The sequence below is a fragment of the Ursus arctos genome, unplaced genomic scaffold, assembly GCF_023065955.2.
Source record: "Ursus arctos isolate Adak ecotype North America unplaced genomic scaffold, UrsArc2.0 scaffold_17, whole genome shotgun sequence".
Lineage (NCBI taxonomy): Eukaryota > Metazoa > Chordata > Mammalia > Carnivora > Ursidae > Ursus > Ursus arctos.
In genome coordinates this window covers 12,622,518-12,648,753 of record NW_026622841.1, presented here as the reverse complement: position 1 = coordinate 12,648,753, position 26,236 = coordinate 12,622,518, and the positions used below count along the sequence as shown (strand labels likewise).

Genomic DNA, 26,236 nt, shown 5'->3' with positions numbered 1-26,236 from the left:
ATGGAAGGACTAACGCTTTGATATTTTTCCACTCAACTCACTCTGCCCAATGAGGATTGGTTAGATTGGACAGAACCTGATCTACTCTTTTGAGCTAAGCTAATCCATACATTATGTTGGGAGCTCCCACGTACTAGACACCATGTGGAACACATTATAGACATAGATTATATCATTCAACCCTTAAAACAGTCCTATAAAGTTGGTACTATTATTATTTCTCTTTCAAATGTTTTAGCTTTATCATATATTAAAACTAATTGACCAATAAAAGAAGTAATTCCAACCCAAAGAGGAGTTGGTAATTCACCAAATAGTGCTGGGAACATTGACTAGGTAGTCAGAGGTATTTGAGTCTTTATTTATATCCCTACTCCACATCATAGACCAAAATAAATTCTTGATGAACTAAAAGGAAAAAGGTGGAAAGAAAACCTACAAGCAACTGTAGTTGAGTAATTACCTGTTCTCTGAAAGGGGAAAGACTATAAATATAAAACACAAAATTATCAAAGAAAAGATACACTTATCAGATAAAAAGAGATACTTGTCAGGATCACCCAGTACATATCTATATCATGGACTGCTTACCAACTAGGACTTATTTGGAGAGACTAGGTAGGGCCCTGTTAGAAAATTAGTGTGCCAGCATTCTCAGGGTGACATCGAATGTACTCTGAGTCTCTCCTACTAAATGATGTGTTCCTCCAGGGAGGGACCGTGTTCTGCTCACCTGTGTGTCCCTAGCGTCTTGTGCTGACCTGGTCCATCCCGTGCATTCTGTACTGTGTTTTGATAGATCGAGTAAACAGAGGAATGGTATTCAGGTGTGGCCAAAGCAACGTGATAGAAAGGCACAGTAGGCGTGTCCTAGACTGGTGACATTACATGGGTAATGAGAAAGCTGGAGCAGTCTAGTGCTTTAAAGCAATGTGATTGATTGAGTTCTACACCCACATTTCTAAGTTCACTAGGAATGTGGATGAACTGTATGATTATTCTGTTGTGCCCCATAAATTGTTACTAGACGTTTGGGAGACTAAAGCAAATCAATAAAACTCTGATTTTCTAGAGAGTCAACTACAAACAAGTTATCACATAAATGATCTGAATTAAATATTACCCTATGGAAACCCCCTTGTGTATAGTTTAAAAAACCCCATGAAGATAGATTACATTTATGGAATTACATTTAATGACTGATCTTTTGAAATATTTTATTACTATTATTTAAAAATAGTATTATGTTTGTGCACTTAAAGAGGAGGTGTACAGCACGAGGAAGCCCATTTGGCTGAGCAGAGGGAAGGAGAACAGGAATGAGAGATGGAGTGCTATGTCATTGTGGTTTGGATTTGCACTTCCCTAATGACTAATGATGTTGGGTATCTTTTCATGAGCTTATTGGCCATTTTGCATATCTTCTCCAGAGCAGTTTCTGTTGAAATCATTTGCCCAATTAAAAATTGGGTTATTTATTTCATTATTGTTGAGTTGTAAGTGTTCTTTATACAAGTCCCTTACTAGATATATGATCTGCAAACATCTTCTCCCATTTGTAGGTTGTCTTTGCCATTTCTTGATGGTGTCTTTTGCAGCACAGAAGTTTTTCATTTTGGTGAATTCCAGTATAGCTATTTTTGCTTTTGGTGCCCCCCTTTTTTTCTTTCTGTATCACATGTAAGGAACCACTGCCTCACCTAAGGTCATAAAGATTTACTTCTATGTTTTCTTGTAAGAGCTTTTGAGTTTTGGCTCTAAGAGTTAGGTCTGATCAATTTTGAGTTAATTTTTGTGTGTGGTGTCAGGTAAGGCCCAACTTCATTCCTCTGTTTGTGTAATGCTCTGGATTTAATTTTGAGTTATAAGAAAAGATCTCATTGGTATGATGGAAGCCCTAAGGAGGTGAGGACAAAAGTTAGAGGTCAAAGGTGAGGAATACAGGGACTACTGGAGTATGGAGTTTAGGCTTTCTAAATACATATTAAAAGACTCAACAAAATTGTATCCTTTGCTCTGAGACACTGAAAGGGAATATAGCTCAGAGGACTAAAATGAAGATTATAGTGGTAGTTTCACAGATGTATACTTATCTTCAAGCCCATCGCGTTATACACATTAAATATGTACAGCTTTTTTTGTATGTCAGGTATCACTCAATAAAAGTGGTTTAAAAATCAATTAATAAGTATGGAATTAAAAAATAAAAGAACAAGTCAGGTCAAAAAGAATCTGATTTCTTATTGTGATCAGATCCTTTGAATTATTTTTCAAAAATTATTTATTTATTAGAGAGAGAGAAAGAGTGAGCATGAGCAGGGTTCAGGGCAGAGAGAGAAAGAGACTCCCTGCTGATCAGGGAGCTAGATATGGGGCTCAATCCCAGGACCCTGGGATCATGACCCCAGCTGAAGGCAGACACCCCACCAACTGAGCCACCCGGGCATCCCTCCCTTGAATTATTGAGCAGAGGACAAATGCATTTTGGGCTCAGCAAACAATAGGTCATGGCTCTTGTTATATCGTGGATGAAACAGAGAGATGTGGTATTCCCTGACCCTCTGCCACCAACTTTGATTCGTTTCTCTCTTCTTGGCCGCCCTAACTTCTACTGTTAGTCCCCTTTCTTTGTGGCACCAAAATTTGGAGTTGATATGTATTTTTTTTTTTTTTTAAGATTTTATTTATTTATTCGACAGAGATAGAGACAGCCAGCGAGAGAGGGAACACAAGCAGGGGGAGTGGGAGAGGCTCTGCTAGGAGCCTGATGTGGGGCTCGATCCCATAACGCAGGGATCACGCCCTGAGCCGAAGGCAGATGCTTAACCGCTGTGCCACCCAGGCGCCCCTGGAGTTGATATGTATTGTGTGTCTATTTTGGACATTTCTTTTATCATCTGGCATGGAAGAAACTAGAAGGCTCAGTAGGTTTTGGTGAAGAAACTGAGTCTCAGTTAGTTTTGCTGACTCGGTCGGTGTTACGCAATGAGGAAGTTTGACAGAAGAACTTCTGCAAATGTCCTGATGCTTCCCTTAAGTTCGAGCATACTTGTTAGACTGAACTGATACATATAGTTCTGTTGTTGGAGTTTTATACATAACCACGTGCCCTTAGACTCACTGGTTGTTGCCTATGGAGTCCTTCAGTATCTGAAAGAAGAAAGTTCACTTAAGACAAATAGAATGAGGCAAATCCCCTGACTTAACACATAGTTATTTACTCTTTCCTCCAAAGTCCAAGGTAACTGAATTGAATTTTATAGGAATAAATTCATTCTCCATTTTGAAAACAAATTTTCATTTATTTCTGGCCAATATTTAAACTGTGGACACTCTCCTGGGAAGGCTGGCACTACCAGCCATCCTCTCTGTAGGAAAAAGAAAACCAGGCTTCCACATTTACCAGAGTCATTTCTTCTTCCCTCGCATTGTTTCTTTTTTGTGACCACAGCTCTCATCAGGGGCTCCCACAATTGCCCACAGCAGCAGCTGAGGCCATTCCAAAGGCTCAGGCAGAGCCAGAAAGAAGGTGTGAAACCAGGAAGTACGTTTTCTTACTTCCTGGACAATTTTTCAGTACACCTAAAAAGGCTCTTTAAAAATCTATTTAAAAAGGGTGGGGGTGGGGGATAAAAGGATGCACAAACGTTCACACTTCTTTACCAGAACTGAGTTAGCGCCAGGAAGTGTTGCATGTCATGGGGTTTTTGCCATCATCTCCAGGAATAGGGAGAGGGCTCTGGGATGTGGGAGAACAGAGGGCAAAAGGGAGGGATGTGGGGGGGGGGTGTCACCAAAGACTTTGTCTTCTTGTCTGGCTGTGTTGGGAACTAATGTTTGTCCTTACTATCTTCTCCCTCTCCTCATCCCACCGCCCTCCCTCCGCTTTCAGATAAAAGGCCACGAAATCCTGTCATTCTGTTTGGGTACTCACTTCGATGTCTAGCGTCCGGCTTTTCTAAGTGAGCTATATTCCGAAGCGCCCTGGAATACGGATGATGGTGGACTGGTCGTTCCCCCAGAAACCCTCATGGTAGAAGGGAGAACCAGCTGGGTAACTTCACGGATAACCCCCACGTACACTGCTTTTTTTTTTTTTCAATCTAATTTTGTGCACTAATATAACCAGATGAATTAAGTTTTTGAGGCTCGTTTGTTAAGATTTGAGATGGCATGTCCCACATACGTCATCGCCGGCCACCATCGGAGGCACAGAATTGCTACAAGGTGGAAGATCCCCAGGGAAATTACAAGGCGGCTAGACTCCAGCCTGTCTTTGGTGTTTCCTTAGGAATACTCTGAAAATTCGGTGGTCAAACCCTGTCTCCACTCCCATGGGAGAGACGAGTTGAAAGCCGCTCAAAACTGGACTTGAAAGCATCATATATGATCTAAATAGTCACTCGTCTAGTTGTGCAAAGTAGTGATTTGTGTAGCATGAGTGGTAAAGAAAGCTGACCTTTTTCATTATTCTCTCAGGGACCTTTCTTAGGAAGGAGAAGGCTTAGTTACCAGGTTTTAAGAGCGGAGAAACTGGTTGGGGAAGAGCAGTGGAATAGCAGCTCCTTCAATGGTGGGATTTCTCTGGAGTACATTTTTTTTTTTTAAAGATTTTATTTATTTATGTGACAGAGAGACAGCCAGCGAGAGAGGGAACACAGCAGGGGGAGTGGGAGAGGAAGAAGCAGGCTCCCAGTGGAGGAGCCCGATGTGGGACTCGATCCCATAACGGAACGCCGGGATCACGCCCCGAGCCAAAGACAGCCGCCTAACAACTGCGCCACCCAGGTGTCCCTCGCTGGAGTACATTTGACATGGTGTAGCCAGGCATACGAATGCTCATAAATTTTATCCATTGATTTAATACTTAGATATCTGTGCTAAAAAGACCATCTCAGATTCAAATAACAGGATAAAACCAAATACTTTCAGTAGCAATGTTTATATAAATTGGAAACCACCTAAATGTTGAATTAATAAAAGAATGGATGAGTAATTTATGGCACATTCACAGAGTCATTAAAAGTAATTCTTGCGAACAGAATTTTAAGATATTGAGAAATAATTACGGTGAAGTATTAAATGAAACAAAAGGAAGACGTAAAACTACAATGTAGTGTGAGCTCAACTATGTAAAAACAGGATGTATAGAAGAAAAAAGGAAAATTGTGATTTGATGGGCTTGTAATTATTTTTTATTTACATTACTAAATATCTTTAATTTTCTCAAATAACACGTATTATTTAAAATTCATTTATAGAATACTATCCCAAATTTCTTTTTCTTTTTCTTTCTTTCTTTCTTTCTTTCTTTCTTTCTTTCTTTCTTTCTTTCTTTTTTTTTTAAGATTTACGTATTTGAGAGAGAGTGAGCAGGGGGAGGGGCAGAGGAAGAGGGAGAGAATCTCCAGCAGACTCCCTGCTGAGTGTGGAGCCCAGCACAGGGTTCAATCCCAGGACCCTGAGATCATGACCTAAGCCGAAATCAAGAGTTGGACGCCAAACTGACTTAGCCACCCAGGCGCCCCTACTGTCCCAAATTTCTAACCATCTTTCTAATTCAAAACTTTTATTGCTTTTACATTTGTATTCTTAGTTACACTATTATTCTGTGGGTTAAATCTGACTCATGTAAGAAACCCAATTTCATATTAGCCAGTTATATGCTACTTGAGTTCCTTTAGATTCTCTGATTCTCTGGTTTACAGGTTGGGAGTTTACAACTCTAACACCATAGAACTGCAGGGCTTTCTTTTCTAATGGGATAAGGTCTTCATTTTTGTTATAATTACAGATACTATTTGCTCCTCAAATTATGACTCTTACTCAGTCATGGCTCAGGGATGGGTTTTCATGGAACATCAAGTACACTGTCCTCGAATTACATAGAAAGGAAGAGCTGTTCTATGGAAATTCAGTGCTATGGCTTTGCTGTAAGCTGTAAATGAACTAGCTGGCCTCCAAATAGAAAAAAAAAAATCCTCCTAGGATGTGTTATTTTCCTTCACAAAATATGAACCATGTTTTGAAAAGGACCCTGTGTTTCTCTATGTTGATAGGTAATGTTTGGTGAGTTTTACAAGTGAGTTAATTCCTTTAAAATAGCCTTACTTAGATAGGAAGAGCAAGACCAATGGGGAAATAGGTCAGATGAGACTAGGGGAGAGGGAATGAGGAGGTAAGGAAGAAAGACATAAAGAGAAAGATTGGGGGGAAAAAGGGAAGAGGGGAGAGAATTTGTCCACTGGTTAGGTTTTGTCCAAGGTGAGAAGAAAAAATAGTCATCGGTGAAGGTGCTGGTGAATTGGCCTAGATAGCTATAGAGTTGCGTCACGATGGGGTAAGTAATAGAGCCACAGAGAACATAGTTCGCAGTACCCGAGTCTTCTCTCTCAGCTGCACTTCCCTTTGCTTCATACTTAGCTCAAACCATAGAGTTCTGTCACCACTCAATCCATTTGCTGGGAGTGGGTTGGGACACGCTGGGAAAACCATTCCTCTTGGGTTTCGTGTATTCTGTTTACAAACTATGAACTCATGGAGTTTCACAATGCTGAAAGGTCTCTGTAAATTGTTTGGGGAGAATAGGAAACAGAGATAGAAGTCCAGGCCTTTCTAGAAGCCCTTTCTAAAGGCCTCCTCTCTCACCCAAGGTTTCCCAGAAAATAGCAGGCTGTGGGACAGCTTCTAAAGAGAGGCTGTGCCCGTGGAATGCTCTATTCTAAAGGAGTGATAACAGACTTAGAGATAATTAATTTAAAATTCATTGAGCTAATGACTATAGATGTAGGTCTTTTTTTCCCCTCTCTATCTTACAGGTTCGTCATTGTGATTCATGGTCGTAATTAGAAAGTCATAGAATTACTTGCTCAACACCTCTCCTTACCGGTTTTCATAGGCTGTGGGGCTTGGCTGCTCCCTCCTCTGTGTGACCATTGAACTGACTTCATCAGAGCACAAACCTTAGCTGGGGACAGTCCTCACTGGCTTCCAGGTATGTACTGGGAGGTGGGCAAGCAGTTGGCGGTACAGGAACCTTTGGGGATAGTTGTCCTGGTGTTGAAGCGAGATGTTTGAAGATCCTTATTCTTGGCATAGAGGGCAAGGGAGGTGCACTCTGTCTATCATCCTATCATCCTGCTACTTTCCAGCATCATGACTGTGAGCAACTTAATATGTCTGAGTCCCAGCTGTCAGTTGTGTGTTGGGAAAACAATGTCTTCCTCCCTGACTTATTGGAAGAGCTGAATGGGGTAACTATGTGGAAGGGTCTGTGGCATAGTGGGTCCTCCGTAAGTGTTTATTACAGCTAGATGCAGGGAAGGCAGTCTGGGCTGTAAGCCCCTGCGGCACTAGGCATCATGAGTGCAAGAGCAAGCATGCTCTTGTTCACTGGATATGCCTGACACATAGTAGGTACTCAGTAAATAGTTATTCACCAAATGAATGTCTGGGCTATTATTTTACTGTGATACTCAAGGGGTCTAGAGCTATGCCCGGGATCGAGGTCAAATCCAAATGAATACTTTTAATTTAAGAAACTATATTTCTTATCTGTATTATAACATTTGTATTATGTAAGGAGAGGTTTTATATCTAAGACTATAAAAATTTCATGGGTGTTAAAAATGAGGATGTTTTATCACTTAAAGCAAGGAGCAGCGAACTTTTCACTAAAGGACCAGATGGTAAATATTTTTGATGTTGCAGGCCATGTAGTCTCTTCACAGCTACTCAGCTCTGCCACTGTAGCTGGAAAGCAGCCATAGACAGTAGTGAATGAGTGGGCATGGCTGTGTGTCGATAAAAATTCATTTACAGAAACAGGCAGTGGGCTGGATTTGACCTGAAGGCTAGAGTCTCCGAACCTTGATTAGAAGGTTGAAGCCCTGATTTACAATTGCAGAAGACATAGAGAGACGTCATATAGATTTGGCTCAGAAATGAAAAAACATTTATGTTGTACTATTTCTATATAATTATACTTGTAATACTAACATTTGTATAACATATTAGAGCAAGGAAAACCATATTATTATTCCTATTATTTTATATGTGAGAAAATTGAAGTGCAAGAGGTATTTGCTCTAGATGTCAGGCTGGCAGGACTCAGAGCAGGATCCGGAGCTCTGATCGCAAATGCGCTGCTCCTTCTGTGTTGGGTTCTTTGCCGTCTTGTAGCTTTGGCCATCTTATCTTTGGCCTCCGTGTCTCTGTCTCTTTGGGGCAGGCACTTGGTTTCGTCTCAAGCCTGGACGCTTCAGTTTGCCATCTTGGAGATGGAGGGCTTCAATGGGAAGGGTGATTGCAAGTTTTAAAGCAAGCTTAGTGTGCTTTCATGTTCATTATTGTTGCTTTTTGTCATTTTAATGGTATATGTATGTATTTTTTATTTTACACCGGGCTTTTAAGTTTGGAGGATAAAATGATGAATGTGAGGTCAACTGTCTACTTTAGGTAAAGAATACATTTTTCATTAGACCGAAGGCCTCTGTGCTGACATTTTCCCCATAAACATTTTGTTTCCTCGGCAATGTGATGTAAAATTAGATGGAAAAGAGCCTCTTTATGATATTTCAAAAAGACTGCCTTTCTCACACCAGAGAGAATGGTAGCCATATGGTTTTGCGTCACAAGCTGGTGAAGACTTTGGTGAATCATTCTGGCATTCCTCAGTTCTTAACTCCAGGCAGAAAAAGACTAGTTACTAAAGAGTTAAAAGATTGGTTCATAACTCATGATGAGTTGTAACATACCTAGGAGGAGCCATCGAACTCTACACTTGATGAAATCAGGTTCTGACAGCCTGTTGACCCAGGAAAGCCTTCTGGCTTGCCTTGAATAGCAGCGCTGTCAGGTGAATGGCCTCCAAAATTCCTTCGAACTCTAGAGTAACTCTCTGACGCTTTACGTTGCTGATATTAGGGAGACTGACTTTCTTCACTCCAGTGAGATTGTGTACGCGAAATCACAAATGATGTTTGGCACGTAGTAGGTGCTCCATGAATTCTCACACCCTCCTTAGTGATTCATTACGTTAACTTAATATTTAGCTACATTTAGTGGCAGGTTGCATCATTACTGATTGACCAATCACACCACACCAAATTTTTAGGCTTGTAGGGCACAGTCATCTGTGGTCAGATCTTTGTTGGATTATTTGAAAGGATAAACAGATTCAGTCCTAGATTAAAGATATTCAAACAAACTTTGAATCTGCTCAGGCACCCAGAAGCCCTACGTGGTGTGAATATTAGCAGCAACAGCGACAAGCGTGACAGCCTGAAATCCAGAAACCCAGGCCAAAAAAAAAAAAAAAAAATCACCCTGCTGTAAATGTAAATAGTATCCTTTTTGAAAGGTGATGCTGGACAGTAGCCATGTGAAATGATTACTGATCAACTAGCATGAAGTATTAACTGATGACGTGTTAAAATTTTCCAACCTGCCGTAAGTCCTAACCAATGATGAAATTCAGCTGAAAAATTATGGTTTTTAGAATTTTGTGGAAGCATTTAGAGAAAAAACCCACACGCATTTTTCAAATGAAATAGTGAAGAGAATTAAAAACATATTTGTTTTCTATGTTCACTATTGAAAATCGAGAGACTTTCTCGATGCTCAACTGTGAATTTCCATTGGTCAATATCTTGCCTCATAAACCTGGCTTTTACTTGTTTCATTTATGCACTGGCTGCATAAGTAGCTTATATTCTCTCTCTATATATACATATACGTATAGTATAGATAAGCAGCTTATGTTCTCCATAATGGTTATATCCCCACTTTAAAAAAGTTTTCTTTTGAATTTTCCTAACATAATCATATTTGTGGGGCTGGGGCTCAGAAATATTGTTGTCTGACAAGAAGTTAGAAGAGGAAGACAAAGCTTGTCAAAAAGGCAACCAGGCCAGAAAGGAGTCCTCATTCTGTCCCTAAATCATGTCAGTTCTGTAAGTTTTCACTCTTTCTCACTTTCCTCTGGTTTCAACCTTTGCTCCTTATTCACAGACCCCCGCGTTTATAGATGCAAATGAATCAGGATTGCAGAATGTTAGAGCTAAAAGCAACATCAGAAGTTTTATCCGGCTCAGTTTTAAAACTTCTCTGGAATATATTTGCATGAAAACTTTATTAAAAGCCTGATAAGAAAAAGAAGAGGGAAGGAAGGAAGGAAGGAAGGAAGGAAGGAAGGAAGGAAAGAAAGAAAGAAAGAAAGAAAGAAAGAAAGAAAGAAAGAAAGAAAGAAAGGTGGAAAGAAGGAGGGAAGGGAGGGAGGGAAAGGAAGAAAATGAGGTGTCCGGACCTCTAAAATTCCTTGAGGAAATAAATACGGTAAATAGAAGAGCCGGCCACTTGGTGTGGAGGCAAAATTAGACAGACCTGGAGATGTTGGCACAAGAGTTGATCAGTTCTTTGCTTCCTTGCAAGTCAGTTTTCTTCTAGAAAGCACTCCCCATTCTGTCTCTCTGTCAGTAGGCCTTGATAATTTCTACCCACTGATTGGTACTCAGCTATTCTAGTTGATAAATTAAATAGTAACCCCCATCTCCACCCCAGGGCTGCAAAAGGAAAACAATAACAACAACAAACCATTTATAATAGCTTAACGTGAATTTTGCAGATCCTATGTAATAAGTCAAAAAAGGTCAGAATAATATAGAAATTAGATTATAAGAGAATGTCCAAGACAATGGTTATATGAAGTAAAATAGTTCTTTTCTTCTCACTCTAGTGTAGGGATTTGGGTTGAAAGTGTGGATCAAATATTAGGATGAAGCCTCTAAAAAGAGACCCAATTGGAAATAGCAAAGAAAATATAACATAGTTAAATATTTAATTTAGTGGAACGTATAGAATATGTGAAGTTGTTTAAAAATATATGTGTCATAGATTTGTCTCCTTCTTTTTTCCCCCTTTAATCAATCAATGACAATTTTACCCTGGATTCCAAAATGGCACTTGGAAAAGTGCCATTGTGGGAGGGGCAAAGTTCATATATTTCCATTCCTGATGGGGTGTGGATTGAAACTTACCTGACCAGCTGTTAGCAGCAACTCTGAAGGCAAGAAGGTAAATGCAAGCATTGCCTAATATCATTTTTAACAAAGAACATTACATTGGAAAATAATAGAAACCCAAAGGAAATTTGATTGAAACCAAAGGATATGCTATTTTTATTAAGTCAATGTCTTTTAAAAAAGAACAGTTTGTTTTACAATGTGTTGAAGTTTTTGTAAACGTGGCAATACTTGCTGGGAGGTATTAGCAACCTCTGTCACCCCATTTGACCTCCACGTACCCAGTCAGATGTCTGATGTGTCTGATTGATTTTCTTAAAAATGTGGATGTTTGAATAATTTTATGAAAATCTTTACATCCTTGATAGATTGTATTTTATCTTTTTATTATTTCTGTAGTATAAAAAGGTATAATATTTAGAATATCTATATTTTAAATAATATGAGCTTGCATTTCTCTTTTGTAACTTAAATTGGAAATGCTCTTGATTGCATCTTTCACATCTATTTCTCTGTTTTTAAAGATTGTCATTTCGTTAGCTTTAGCCAGATCCGGATATTTATTCTAGCAGCATAGCATCTACCTGCGTAAAGCTGGAACTTCATTCTTGGGTTATTAATAGCTTTGTGCGAATTATGAAAATTATCAGACAGGAAATATTTTGGAGGTATAATTTTTTTTTCTTCCTACCGTATAGGAAGAACAATTTCTCCCAGAATGCTTTGGGTCGTTAGAAAATCTGTCTCATCTAAACTTTTACACTTTCACCGTAAAAGAAACCAATTTTAACAAGTGAACTATTTCTAATGCAGTAGAAAATGAATCGAAGTTGATTCTGCAAAGTAGCATCTCCATTTATTGATTATAGCTGTCTGCAGAATGTGTGCAGAGCGAGTATGAAATACTGAAGCATCCTCTAATATTTCAAATATTAGAATTATTTACGGTGCAAAAGAGGCAGATGTTAGCAAATAAAGCCATAAAAGCTTATGAAATGCTCTTATGTGCCACTATTTGTATTCTTTACTGATGGGGTACGAAGATGAATATAAAACTCGGAACCAGCCTGCAAGAGAATTATGCTTTGGAAGCAAAGACAGAAATATATATAAAAAAAAATTACCTCACAGAGTGATAAGGGAAACAGAAATACGAATGTTGTGTGTTTAATATCTATGTCTATACCTACGCTATGATTGCAAGATTGGAAAGAACGTGGAAAATAAAGGCAGTTAATTTGTCAATATTGTGGGAACAAAATTCAAACTTATCGTGCAGGTGGCAGAATATCATTAATGATACCTGATATTCTGCCATCTGCACGATAAGTTTGACTTTGAGAACCAAAGTCCTTTTACTTCATTAGAGGTTAAATAATGAATCACTTACTTGGAAAGTGTTGTAGACAAAAATACGATAATGTTTTTATTGATATCAAAGTGAGTTTTGTCTCTTTTTTTCCTGAATAAAAATTGCCAATTAGCCCCTCCCTTTAAATTTGTGGTCGGGGGGTGCCTGGGTGGCACAGCGTTTGGACGTCTGCCTTTGGCTCAGGGCGTGATCCCGGCGTTCTGGGATCGAGCCCCACATCAGGCTTCTCCACTATGAGCCTGCTTCTTCCTCTCCCACTCCCCCTGCCTGTGTTCCCTCTCTCGCAGGCTGTCTCTATCTCTGTTAAATAAATAAATAAAATATTTTTTAAAAAAGAAATAAGAAAATAATAAGGTAAAATAATGATAATAAAATAATAAAATGTGTATTGGTTTTGTTGGTGTCTCTGACCAATGGCCAACACCGAGCATCCATCAGGGACTGTTCTGAACTACCTCACTGCTAAGGGGCATCTCCGGTCCCAGGTTGTCCTTCCAAGACTCCTCTGATCTGCTGACGGGTTTGCTTCTCTAGACTGAGAATTTACTCAAAAATCTTTTTCAGATGCACTGAAACCTATGCAAATGTATCATAAAAATAGGTTGGAACTCCATGATTGCAAACAACTTTATCCCAAATTAGACCTGACTTAGGTCATTTCACACTTACTGTCCAAATATCACCTCCTACCGACCACAAATTTATTTATTTATTTTTTTAAATATTTTATTTATTTATTTGACAGAGATAGAGACAGCCAGCGAGAGAGGGAACACAAGTGGGGGGAGTGGGAGAGGAAGAAGCAGGCTCACAGCAGAGGAGCCTGATGTGGGGCTCGATCCCATAATGCCGGGATCACGCCCTGAGCCGGAGGCAGACGCTTAACGACTGCACCACCCAGGCGCCCCTATTTTCTTATTTCTTGTAAGAACATCTTCCTGTCACGAAGCTGTGTGGTGGGTTACTAGAGCCATGGTCTTGCAGAGCACAAGTGTTGTCCGCTCCAGAGGGCAGCGTGATGTAGCAGGAAAGAGGGTGACTGAACCGACAGATTTATTGACCAGTTGTGTCACGTAATGATTGGATGTAAAGTGAGGATAATTTCTAATTCACAGGATTGTTTGAGAATTAGAGATGACATTTGTGAAATGCCAGGCACATGGGAGGCAAATTAAATGGTAGCTGTTATTATCAAGTCATTGTAGGTGGGGTAGTGCTAATTTCTTGAGATGAATAGATTTTTGAGGGCCCTTGCTATTTTAAAGATTATTTCAAGTCTGTTTGGAAATAATGATGACTGAAGTAAATTATGTACAAGTGGTTAAAGGTGTAGCTTATTAAGAAGCAGCTTACCTCAGCAATCAGCCTGTGCGCTCAGACTTGCCAAACAGTAACTTCTTTGTGTGGTGGATGATTTCTGAGCGGATGTAAAGTATCTCCTGTTAAGTCTTGGGGAACGTCCTAATTGCATCTGGAGACTGAATTTCATTTTGAGAAGTTATTCTTCGATTTTCCATGTAATCTTAGTTCTTGTGTTAAACACAAATAACTTTGCAGTGCTTTAAAATTTGCTGCCATGCTTTGTAATATATCTAGAGTACATTTTAAAATTAAACGTTAGATGTATATATAAAATGTATATCTAAACATATATACACATAGATAAATATATCTTACATATTTAGTTATATCTAACTATATTATCATGGACTCTTCCCCTACATCTTCTTTCACTCAAGTTTGTGCTTATGAGATCCATGTTATTATGGGGTGACTATAGTTCACTCACACCCATTGGTATGTATTCCATTGTATGTCTGACCCACGAGCTGTTTATCTTACTGATGATGGACATTTGTCTTGTTTCTGAGTTTGGCCTATTATGAAAGTGTTTCTATGAACTTATTTGTACACACCACTTTTGAAAATCTGTGAGTTACTTTGCTACACACCTCTGAAAAATATCTGTTATGGTTACATTTTAGTATGATGGTGATTAGATCTCTACTTTCCATTTATTGCTAAGTAGGTCCCATTTGTAAATCCGGTGGATTTGGAGACTGGCTTGGTCATACTATTTTCAAATTAGTAATGATGTAAAGGGATTTTTGATGAGGACAAGACAACTGACCTTAGAGCTTTTTTTTACTTTACTTTATTGTTTGTTGTGATAACATAACATGGCTTTTACTGACCACCAAAGCTTCTCTCTAATGAAAGAGAACAGTGTCAAGTAGCTTTAAAAATGTTGAAAGTATTATATTTTTAAATTGCTTGCTTGAATATTATTAGAGGAATACTAGAATAAGTCTTGATGGATGCTGTTTAAAAATTTTTTCTTACGTAATACTCTTCTGCTTTCTCCATTTCTTTTTTTTTTAAGATTTTATTTATTTGAGAGAGAGAGAGAAAGTGAGCATGCATGTGAGTGGGGGGAGGGGCAGAGGGGGTGAATCTCAAGCAGACTCCCTGCTGAGCACAGAACCTGACATGGGGCTTGATCCCATGACCCTGAGGTCATGACCCTGAGATTATGACTGGAGCCAAAACCCAGATTCCGACGTTCAATCAAGCGCCCCTGCTTTTTCTGTTTCATTTTGTAAATGAATTCCAGATTCCTCGGTGCCCTTGCACCACTGAAGCTGCTTCTGTTGCAGTGTGTGCTCTATGAGATGGTGGATTTCTCAGAGGCAGAGATCGGGTCTCATTCAGCTCATCCTTTTATGTGCAGGGACTACTCTTGTGGGAGAACTTTATAAAGGGTTATCAGGTAATTAGGTTACTGTCAGATTTAGCCAGTTTCTAATTTAAAAACAAGCAAAACGACAACAGCCCTCTGGAGGTAATTACCGGATGACATTTTAATCAAGTTATTAAATGCTCATTTTTCTATATTTTAGAGTTTTATATAACACCAGGGAAGAGTCTCCTGTAGTAAATGCTTACATACCGTCATCCAAGATCAACTGCAGCTTTTCTTTTTTTTTCCTTGCTGACAGATTTCTCCTTTCTTTTTTTTTTTTTAATGTTTTTTTATTATATTATGTTAGTCACCATACAGTACATCCCTGGTTTCTGATGCAAAGTTCGATGATTCATTAGTGGCGTATAACACCCAGTGCACCATGCAGTACATGCCCTCCTTACTACCCATCACCAGCCTATCCCATTCCCCCACCCCCTCCCCTCTGAAGCCCTCAGTTTGTTTCCCAGAGTCCATAGTCTCTCATGCTTCATTCCCCCTTCTGATTACCCCCCCTTTCTTTATCAACTGCAGCTTTTAGGCTGTTTTTCTATGACGACCATTCTCATCCCTCCCTTGGAAGGTGGGGCAGAGTTAAGCTACATAGACTCTAATGGAAACTTAGAACCAATCCACGGGGTAGAACCCGATGAGGGTCAGAAAGGTCAGAATTTTGTTGCTGGGTGAGGACATAGTAGTGGTTGGAGCCAGGTTAGGGATGCGTGAAAAGTTTACAAAACGTAGTGTAGGTTCCGTGTTCTTTAAGCACTAATCGGCAGAGAGAGTTCGGGGGTCCACTGCAGCTCCCACAGTGAATAAGGGTAGTAGCCGAATTAGAAAAGGGCACAAAACACAGTCTGTTCCAGTAGAGAGCAGGCCTGGGCATGGTGAGGTCTGAGGCTCGCTCTTCTCCCAGCCAGCTATGTGCTTGTGTGCAAGTCACTGCTGCTCCTGGCCTCAGGTTTTTTAGTCTCAAGGAGAAGGGAGTTGGCCTGCATGAGCCATCGTGTCCTTTCCATAATAGGTAAGACTCCAGTGGTTCAGATCCGGGCATGTCATGCCAGGAAGGAACACCCTTCCCCTCTGATGCGGTCATTCAATGGCATTGCAGTCGGGTCCTGGTCGGACTGGCACTGACAGTTGCCCTGGCGTGTCTCCTGCTTCACACAAGGACTGGAAGAAATTATGACACCCCAACACGAACATTTATGGCCAGATCAACGACAAAGCAGAAATGGCTTCTTAGCTTCCCCTGGTACCTGCTCCTTCCAGGGGCCCTCCTGTACCCCAGACTCTAGGTGGAGTCAGGAGCCGCTGCCTGAGCCAGAGGACCACCTCTAAGCCCTGAGAATATTCAGGAACATGGACCCAGGGTCAGGTCCCTCCTGATTTCTGGAGACCCCCCCAGTCTTCCCTGAACCCAAGACAAAGGCCCCTATCTCCCAGGAAGTGGCAGTTCCCAGATGAAGTGTCCTGACCCCTGACCCACTGGGGATGATCTGAGAGGATCTGAATAAAGAGAACTCATCCCCTAAAAAGAAAAGAAAAGAAGAAAAGAAAAGAAAAGAAAAGAAAAGAAAAGAAAAGAAAAGAAAAGAAACAGGGTAAAGCTGAGCAAACAGCTGGAACATTTAAAGAGCTGGGTTGGGATCATTCAGTTTTCAGTCCGCACCCCGTCTTTGCCGTGAGTATTGTGTCTCTAGTCTTCTTTTATGGTAGTGAATAAATAGCCAGAGTATCTACTGCTTTTCCTTTGGTGCCAAAGATTTGTATCAAAGAGCAACCTTGGTTATGTGACCAAGGCTTTAAAATATATGAGACTACTTTTTATCCAAATTTTATGATTTAACACAAGTCTGTGCGATCCCCTTGACTCAGACCACCTCGAATTTATCTGATTTCTCTACTTCCTTAGTAAATTTGTTACCGAAGGGCTAATGCCAGCCGCTATCATAGAGCAAACATGTTGGGTGTGAAGATATTTTTCCACATAAAAAAAAATGTAGATTCCGGAAGTATGAAGCATTAGTGAATTTCCAGGCACGCTCAGGACATATATTTCTTGAAAAACACCTACCTGGACCCAGCTTTACCAGCACAAAATGAGAAATACATGTCATGTACAAATTTGGCACGAAAAAAAAAATGTAAGCATAAGAATGGAATCTAAGCTGGACAGGAAGAAAACACCAATATATAGCGGGCATGTGTCAGCCTGTCCTACACTAAGAGCCACTAAGTAGAAATAGTAGATACAGCAGAAAGAGCACTTAGTTGAGGCCAACACGTGTGATTTGATTCTTAGATTCTTTTCGCATCTATAAAAAGGGAATTAAAGTTGTAGGGTTAAAGGTAATATATGTAAAAGATATGTTGGCACATTTTTAAAAAAGTATCTAAAACTATCTTTTTGAATTAGGTTTTATAGACAAAAAAGCCAATGTTAAGCTGGGAAGATGCTAAAACCAATGTACACAATTCAATTCAATGCAGTCGTGATTTCTTAATGCTTTACTATGTGCCGCATGTCTGATGATAAACACACATAAGGGGGCTTACATTTCCATCTTGGAAATATGCAATATCCATAGACAAAAAGACAAAAGAGAAAACATTTCTTTTGGGATGGTACAAGGTGAGATCTATGTAAGATTTTCTTGATTTTCTTGATTTTCTTGATAGTTCTGGAACAGATTATTGGTGAGGGGCAAGGAATCTGTCCTAAAGGAGTCGCTCCCCTGCTTTGGTTCCATATCACCTGTGGTTCTGTACTGTCAAGAGAAAGTATTAAACCTAATGGCTTCTAAACTCCCAACATCTTTTAAGATCAATGCTCTCTTGAACAATAATATCAATACTGACCGGAGGACCACCTGAAGGCCTGCAGGTTGCATGTGGAATGAGTCAAAAGGAGATGAGAAGGTGACAAAGACATGGCCCATGACAATTTGCTGGGCATCCTCAGTCCTAGGATGTTGAGGGAAAAGTACTGGCAAAGGACTTAAGCAGAACCATGTATAGCCTGTTGTAGAAGGAGGTGGAATGAAGTTTTCCTGGTTGGTGACTTGACCATGAGGATATGGTTGCCTGTGACTTTGTTTTACCTGAATAACGCAAGTTCTGCCACAATAAAATTATGTCTCCCAAAGACATGTTTAAGATCTAATCCCTGGTACCTGTGAATGTGCTTTTATTGGGAAATGGGGTCTTTGCAGATGTAATCATGTTAAGATGAGGTCTTACTGGATTAGTGTGAGCCTTAATCCAATGATTGGTGTCCTTATAAGAAAGGGGAAATGTGGACTTGCACAGAAGACACAGGGAAGAACACCACATGAAGATGGAGGCAGAGATTAATGGTGCCTCTATAAACCAAGGAATGCCAATGGTTGCTGGAAACCACCAGAAGTTGGGAGAGAGGCAGGAAACAGATTTTCCCTGGCAGCCTCCAGAATGGACCAATCCTGCCAACACCTTGATTTTGGACATCTGGTCTCCCAAACTGAGGGAGAATAAATTCCCTTGTTGAAGCCACCTAGTTTGTGGTAATTCGTTATGGCAGCTCTAGGAAACTAATTCACATCACTAAATGAAAATAGACCTCTGTCTGTATCAATATCAATATGGACATCAATATCTGTATACCAGGATGATGATGACCTTAGTTTTTGAGTTTTTAATAACATGTTGAATCATTGTATATGATTATATCTCATGTATTTAACACAAGAACTGTTTATCTTTCTCTAATCATTGTGTTTTCTCCCTCTCTCTCTGTTTTGTTTTGTTTTTGGTTTTAGACTGCCGTCAATCTCAGGATGGATTCTCTCGTGGCAGCCAACACCAAATTTTGCTTTGATCTTTTCCAGCAGATAAGCAAAGATGATCCACATAAAAACATCTTCTTCTGTCCTCTGAGCCTCTCGGCTGCCCTTGGCATGGTCCGCCTGGGGGCCAGAAGTGACAGTGCACTGCAGATTGACCAGGTGTGAATCCAGTATCTGTGGGTCCACTCTCAGAGTCAGACCCTAGTCCGTCGCTGGCAAGCCACGCTGCTCACTGTGCCGGGGCTTGGGGGGGAGGCTGCCCCTGCCCTGGAGCTTTGATTTACGTCCCACCTTGCTCTCTTTCAAGGCTCAGTTAAACTTCTCCCTCCTTTATGACACTTCTTCAGCCTCCCCAGCCTCATAGCTTTTCTCAGTCACCTTCTCTGTCTCTGTCTGCATGTCTGTCCCCCTTTCACTCTATAATTACCCATACTGATATCACTAGCAATATTTTTAATGTCTATGTGTTTTGTCTCTTTCATTCCATGAATAAATATTTAGTAAGCACCACTTATGTTTCCAGTGGCTAAAGAAAGATCTTGGCATCTTCCTTGACTTCTCTCTTTCTCTCTCACTTCACATCAAACTCCAACGGGCTTTTCTCTTGATATAGATCCAGAACACAGGTGCTTCCCGCTGTGTCCCTGAGGTCTGGTCCACCACCATCCTTTCGAACCTGGAGGCAACTTCCTCATGGGCTTCCTTGCTTCTGTTGACAGTCCGTTGTTCTCAACGCAGCTGCCAGGAAGATCCTTTAAAAACCTCAGTCAGATCCTATTTCTCATCTTTTCAAAACCCGAATTTCCAATTTAGCTAATGATAGAAGCCCAAGTCCTTACAGTGGCCGATGAAGGTCTGGTGTCTGAATTCTCAACAACCAGGTGACTCCCTCTATCACCCTGTCCCCTCCCCACTCCTCCAGCCACGCTGGCCTCTAGTGGTAAGCATGCCCACTCCTGCCTTAGGGCCTTTGCTCCATTCCCTTTGCCTGTTGGCTTCCCCCTCAGATAACTGATCTATAACTTACTTTCTTCTTTAGGGCTTTGATCAGAATTTACCTTCTCAACCAGGCCTACCATGATCTCTCAGTCTAATGCTGCATCCTGACTCCTAACCCCGTAAAATTCCCTCTTACCCTAGCTACTTTCCCCTGACATGGCATTTTCCATCTTCCAACATAATGCATACAGTAATTCATTACTGTGTGCCTCCCCTGCTAGAATATAATCTTCCAGATGGCGAGAATCTTTGTCCCAGAACAGTGCTTGGCTTAGAGTAGCCATCCAATACAAATCTGTAGAATGAATGAATGGATGTGACAAGAACAACTCCCCAAATTATCTACAGGCTCCCGAGGTTGGTCTTATAACTTCCCTGGATCTTGCACACAGCACAGAGGTTATGTGGGGACCCGACTGTTGTTCCTAATATGGAGGAGTTGAATTCTTGGATTAAGGTAGAATGTATTTGGGTTGTTCCGCTTTGTTCATTTAATTTTGGGAATATTATTCCATTAGCAAAACTTAGCTTTAGAGTGTGGTTGGCATCCTCCTGGTCAGGTTTCAGATGTTCTTTCTGCAGGCACTTGGGTTTCGCCTGCCCAGCAAAACTCTCCTGAGCAGTGCAAGATGGGCATTTGTCTCCTACCTTTTCTGCAATGCTCTGGGTAACTTGTCTTTTGCTGTCCTCACTTGCTTGATTGATTAGAAGGTCTAGATCAGTGCTCCAAATCCCATATGTAATTAAAAAAATTTAGCAGCCATAAGAAAGTAAAAATACGTGAGACTCATTTAAAAAAATACATTTTATTAACCCAATACATCCAAAACAGCATATCAATATGTAATCAAACAATTTAAATGAGATATTTTACATTTTTTTCATACTAAGTCTTCAAAAATCCAATGTGTATTTTATACTAACAGTCTGTCCAATTCAGTAGCCATGTGTGTCCCATGCTTTTAGCCATGTGTAATATGCTTTTAGTTCGGTTACATTCATTATTAAATACGGACCCTGGGGGTAGCATGCAGTGTACTTTCCTTCCATTTCACCTCACAGCCAAGTCAGAAGAAACACCCACTACCCTTTGAACTGTTGTTGATTGTTTGACTGTGGAATCATTGTCCCTGTCACACTATAAAAACGTTTCTGAGGGTGTTCCTATTGTCTGAGAGACCCCATAATCTCGCAGGTACTACACTTCAATGAATTTTCCCAGAATGAAAGAAAAGAACCTGATCCCTGTCTGAAAAGCAAAAAACAAGAATTGCTGGCTGACAGCTCTCTGGAGGAGCAGAAAGAAACAAGGGAGTCTCTTTCCCCGCAGGTGAGCCACCATGAACTCCTGTCTCTCTTCTTATGACTTGCTCATTCTGGTTATGCTGTATTTGGCAATGGTTACTTATCCCCAGACATTAGGTCCTGGCTGTCGTCAGCAGCAACAATAATAGCAAGAATGCCATATGACCTGCAATTCTTTTCTGGTTGTGTATCTTCTATGCCGTTGGCTGTAAGCTAGTTTCCTAAAGAGTAGGTTCTGGTATCTTCTGCTCATGATAAAGACAGTTAGAGGAAAGCCCCATGACTCACCTCCTTTCCCAGGACGCAGGTCCCCAGGACGGAGCATGGTTGAGGATGAAGGGTAGGAAGGGGTAGGAATCAGCTGTGGGAGTCTTACTCCCTTTCTCTACCTTTGCCTGTCTATTTCATGGGGTAATCCACTGATACACAAAACTTTTATTGGTTGGCTCATACCAGGTGTGGGAAAGATATTCTCCAGGTTAAATATCCCTGTACCTTAGAAAGTTTAAGAGGGGGGTGGAGAGAAGGTTGTCTTCTTCTTGTATCTTTTTGACTATAGAGAAAAATGAGGTGCACGGGTGTCAAACAGTGTGCACTGCTGAGTCCCCGGATGTATTGTTCCTGGATGACCTCGATACCAACTGAGAGCCGGGATCTTCCCGTGGGACCCCTTCCGGCCCTCCTTTCCTCGCTTCTTCTCAGCTCGCTCCCCCCCATGGTAACAAAGTGAAATGACAACGCACTCTGGTGGCATCTTACTCTCCTGATCAGGTCACATTTTCTTCCCTCTTTTGTCAGGCCGAGTCTTCCAGGGATGAGAGTGGACTGCTCAGTTGCTACTTCGGGCAGCTTCTCGCCAAGATAGACAGGATCAGAGTTGATTACACCCTAAGTATTGCCAACAGGCTTTACGGAGAGCAGGAGTTCCCGATCTGTCCGGTGAGTTTGGCGTGGCCAGGGATTAAAACTATCCTGTGGCATTCTATTTAAAAATCAGCAAGTAACCGGATTATTCACTTGTCACCTGCAATACAGTCCTCTCTGACAGGAGGATGTGCTGTGGACTGGGGGTTCCCCGGGGGCCCACCTCTTTCTCTCCCACACTGTCTGTTGTCCTTCTCCCAGTTTTCAGCTTGAGCAGTTGATGAAAGAGGGTCGTGTGACTAATAGCTTTTGGAGCACGTGTGGGTTTGGTAATGGCCTTCTCTGTTGTGACCGTCTTTCCCAGCAAAGGTGCCCGGTAGACGCTCTTGGTAGCTCTTCTTCCCGTCCCTCCCCACCCCTCCCCCAGCACTTTTCTAAAATCCCCTTTCATGACACCATCAGGCCACCCCTAATAGAATTGGGCTCAGCAGCCCCGCGGTGAAGCCCGGGACCGTGTTTGGAGCCGAAGGGCGCCCGGCTTGTGTCCGTGGCCAAGCAGCGTGTACCTACAGCGAGACGCGGCAGCTTGCTCTGTCCCCGCTGCAAGGAGCCACGTACTTAGCCACGGACATGAGGGCCGTGAGCACAGGCAAATGTGTGATACTGTTGGTTAGGCTGGTCTGGTGAGGGGGGAGCTTAGCCTCCTTTGGCCAAAATAAGTATGTTCTCTCACAATGGAAATGAGCTTTTAGATGCTCTTTTCTTTAACCTAGCTTTATTGAGGTATAAATTCACATATCATACAATTCACCTATTAACAACGTACACACCAGTGATTTGGGTACATTACCTTGTAATTGTGTAAAATATAATGTAAAAATTGCTATTTTAATCATTTTTAAGTATACAGTTTAGTAGCATTGATCACATTCACAATGTTGTGTAAGCATCACCCGGTTTCCAAAATGTTTTCATCGCTCCAGAAACTCTGTAACCGTTAGTTAGGGTTTTAATTCTTAAAAATAGAGGCATTTTACAGCGAAGCCTCTCAAGTTACTCCATACTCATGTTCCAGTGTCTCCACAGATGGGCTGTCCAAGGAAAAGGGTATCTCGTAGGAACGGCTTGTGCCCTTGTCACTGTGGACTGCTTCAGGTTTTTTCTTTTTTGAAAAGATTTTATTTATTTATTTTTAGAGAGAGAAAGAGAGAGAGTGCGAGCAGGGGGTGGAGCAGAGGGGGAGGGAGAAGAGGGGAAAGAATCTCAAGCAGACTTTGCACTGAGTGCAGAGAGAGACATGGGGCTCGATCTCAGGACCCTGGGATCATGACCTGAGCTGAAACCAAGAGTCAGACGCTTAACCAACTGAGCCACCCAGGCACCCCATGAATAAGCATTCTATATCCTAAATTGTCACCATGATGGGTGAAAGGTCTCTGGCTAAGTAAGAGTGGGGATAGATAGAGACCACGTGCATCCTGTTTAAATGACCATCTCTCTCATTAGGCTTCTCCAGAGTGCCTCACACCTAAGTATTAGCATGGTTATCTGATTTCATTGTACTGTTTCTCTTTATTCCAATTTAATAGGAATACGTAGACGGTGTGATTCAGTTTTACCACACGACCATTGAAAGTGTTGATTTCCAAAAAGATGCCGAAAAGTCCAGACAACAGATTAACTTTTGGGTTGAATCTCAGTCCCAAGGTAAGAAAGAAAGAGTAGTTGGTGCTCTTTTCCATTTAAAGGAGAAAAGTCATCAGCCCGGTGTCTCAGATTGCTAGTCCATCAAAACCAGGTGCTCACAGGCATGGGCCGTGTTCAAAGCCCATTTTGCAGGCGCAAACAGTTAAATGCTTAGACACTGCTCCATCATAAAAGGGGAAATCCTTTCAGCCGAGCACATGCCAGTGGTATAACTATTTCCATTTTTTTAAAAAAAAGGTCAGTGGAAAGATTGTGGAGAGAATCTAGTTATTCAGAGGGAAATAGAAATAATAAAATCCCAATTTTTATCAACTTTTCACTAAGTACATAGGTGTTTTCTGGGTGAAGGAGGGTTTAGAGATAGTGATGAGTAGTGAAATTTAAAATTCAACATAAAATGGAATAATTTTTTAATATGAAACTCCCTTATTTGGCCTTGTCTTGGGAGAAGCACCCAAACTCCAAAATTATTTCTCCTTACTTGGCCCACATGCCACAAAAATTCCCATTCCTTCAAGGTCCCACTCAGTTGCCATGAGGAAAGCATGTTCACTAAAAACATTTATGCTAAGACACTAGTTAACTCTCCTGGAGTATTTTAAGTATAGGTGATGTCAGTATAATCTGTTATTATGGAGTTTATGTGGAAGTCCTGCGGTAGAAAGTTGTATTTATCTTTAAGGACTCGGCATGCATTCAGATAACTGATGGTTTGGTATTTTGCGGTGGGAAAGAATGCGTATGGCAAATGGATGATTGCCTGGCCACATGGGATTTTCCAGTCTGCCTCAGGGCTGTGTTATGGTGGAGGGAGCCTCGGAGCTGGACCAAGAGCGGGAAGGCCCTAGGTCTGATCTCAGCTAGGCTTGCTGATTTTTGACTGTGTGGCCTTCCCTCTCACTAGCTGTAGTGTATTCCTCTCCAAGAAGGGGTAACAATACCTACTTCTCATGGTTGACATGGGGGTGGCATGAGAGAGGACATGTGAAAGTCCCTATTGAATAGATTTTAATCCTGGCCTAGCATATTTACATGCATTTTTGTTTATATGTAAGCATATACCTTTTACTGTGATGTGCACTTGAGATAGGAAGTTTACACGATAGTTCTGTTTCTCAAGCAGATTATAATATACTCAGGTGGCAGGGTCTACTTTGAAAGGCAAATCATGGGGGTGGGGGGTAACCTGGTGATGGGTATTAAAGAGGGCACGTGGTGTGATGAGCACTGGGTGTTATATGTAACTAATGAATCACTGAACACCACATCAAAAACTAATGATGTACTATATGTTGGCTAATTGAACTTAAAAAGAAAAAAGAAAGGTCAATCATGGCATAGGATGTCTAATGGCAAGTTCCAACCACAGTGACTCAGTAAATGGAAGGAAATTCCCTCAGCGTCAGTGCTTTAGAATGGGTCCCTCTTGGAGTTGAGTGACAGAGTGTCTCTCCCATATCATGCCCCCCACCCCCACCTCCACCACATCCGGGACTGTGAGTGGGGTAATTTTCTTGGGTTACTTCTTGAATCAGACATGCCCTAGTCTTGGGGATGGGAAACGGCATCAAGGAAAATCTGTCTACATGAATACTTCTGGTATAATTCATATTCGGGATATGCTCTGAAACCTTTTTTAAGGTAAAATCAAGGAACTCTTCAACGAGGACGCTATTGACAGTGCGACCGTGCTGGTGCTGGTGAATGCTGTCTATTTCAAGGCCAAATGGGAAAAATATTTTGACTCTAAAAACACAGTTGATGCACTTTTCTCTCTAAATGAGGTATGATATTACAGCATGGTTTTCTAGATATTCCACTCATAATTTCCACTAAGAAGTATGATTTGCAGTGTGTATACTCAACTTTAAAACTTAGGTCTCTGGGTTACAGCATACAAGATAATCAAAATATTTTATTATTAGCAAAAATCAGTACCAGAAGTTCGTTGACCCTCTTGGTGTCAGGCACTGCCCTGAGCATTTTCCATTCATTATTTCACTTGCTCGCTAAACTATCTCTATGAAAATGGGTATTATTATTATTCCCATTTAGGAGTTGAGGGGAAAGAATGCAAAGGTTAGATTACTCAGCTAAATTCATGCAACTGTGAGTATTTGTCTCAAAAACCCATGTTCTAAGCCACCAGACTGCAGAGTGGAGGAAAGGGAAGGTTGGGATCCCAGCCCACCACCTGTCAGCTGTGTTCCTCCCGCAAGCTCTGTGCATCCTCATCTGTAGATTGGTGACCTCTCACATACACGAGGTGTCTGGGGTGGTGGCCTTCCGTCTGATGGACATCTACGGAAGAAGTGCTGTTATTTGATATGTAGATGATTATCATTTAACCAAGGCTCCAGCTGGTGCTGTGGTAGGTCATTCAGGTCAGCGAGGACAA

At 41.1% G+C, this 26,236-nt stretch overlaps 1 protein-coding gene across 5 annotated transcripts in view; it reads left to right on the top strand.

Annotated features, from left to right (window-relative positions):
* The window catches only part of SERPINB12 (serpin family B member 12), a 45,037-nt gene that overhangs the window by 15,099 nt on the left and 3,702 nt on the right, over window positions 1–26,236 (top strand). For 3 of the 5 annotated variants that reach the window (XM_057313277.1, XM_044383205.3, XM_057313275.1), the window contains 7 exons: window positions 3,893–4,054; window positions 6,819–6,994; window positions 18,937–19,122; window positions 21,158–21,292; window positions 22,066–22,206; window positions 23,721–23,838; window positions 25,480–25,622. In XM_057313277.1, coding sequence (XP_057169260.1) covers window positions 18,955–19,122; window positions 21,158–21,292; window positions 22,066–22,206; window positions 23,721–23,838; window positions 25,480–25,622 — 705 coding nt within the window. In that variant the 5' untranslated portion in view covers window positions 3,893–4,054; window positions 6,819–6,994; window positions 18,937–18,954. Of the gene's footprint in view, window positions 1–3,892; window positions 4,055–6,818; window positions 6,995–16,262; window positions 16,821–18,936; window positions 19,123–21,157; window positions 21,293–22,065; window positions 22,207–23,720; window positions 23,839–25,479; window positions 25,623–26,236 lie in introns of those variants that run through there. The other 2 variants (XM_057313276.1, XM_057313278.1) reach the window with 2 other exon arrangements.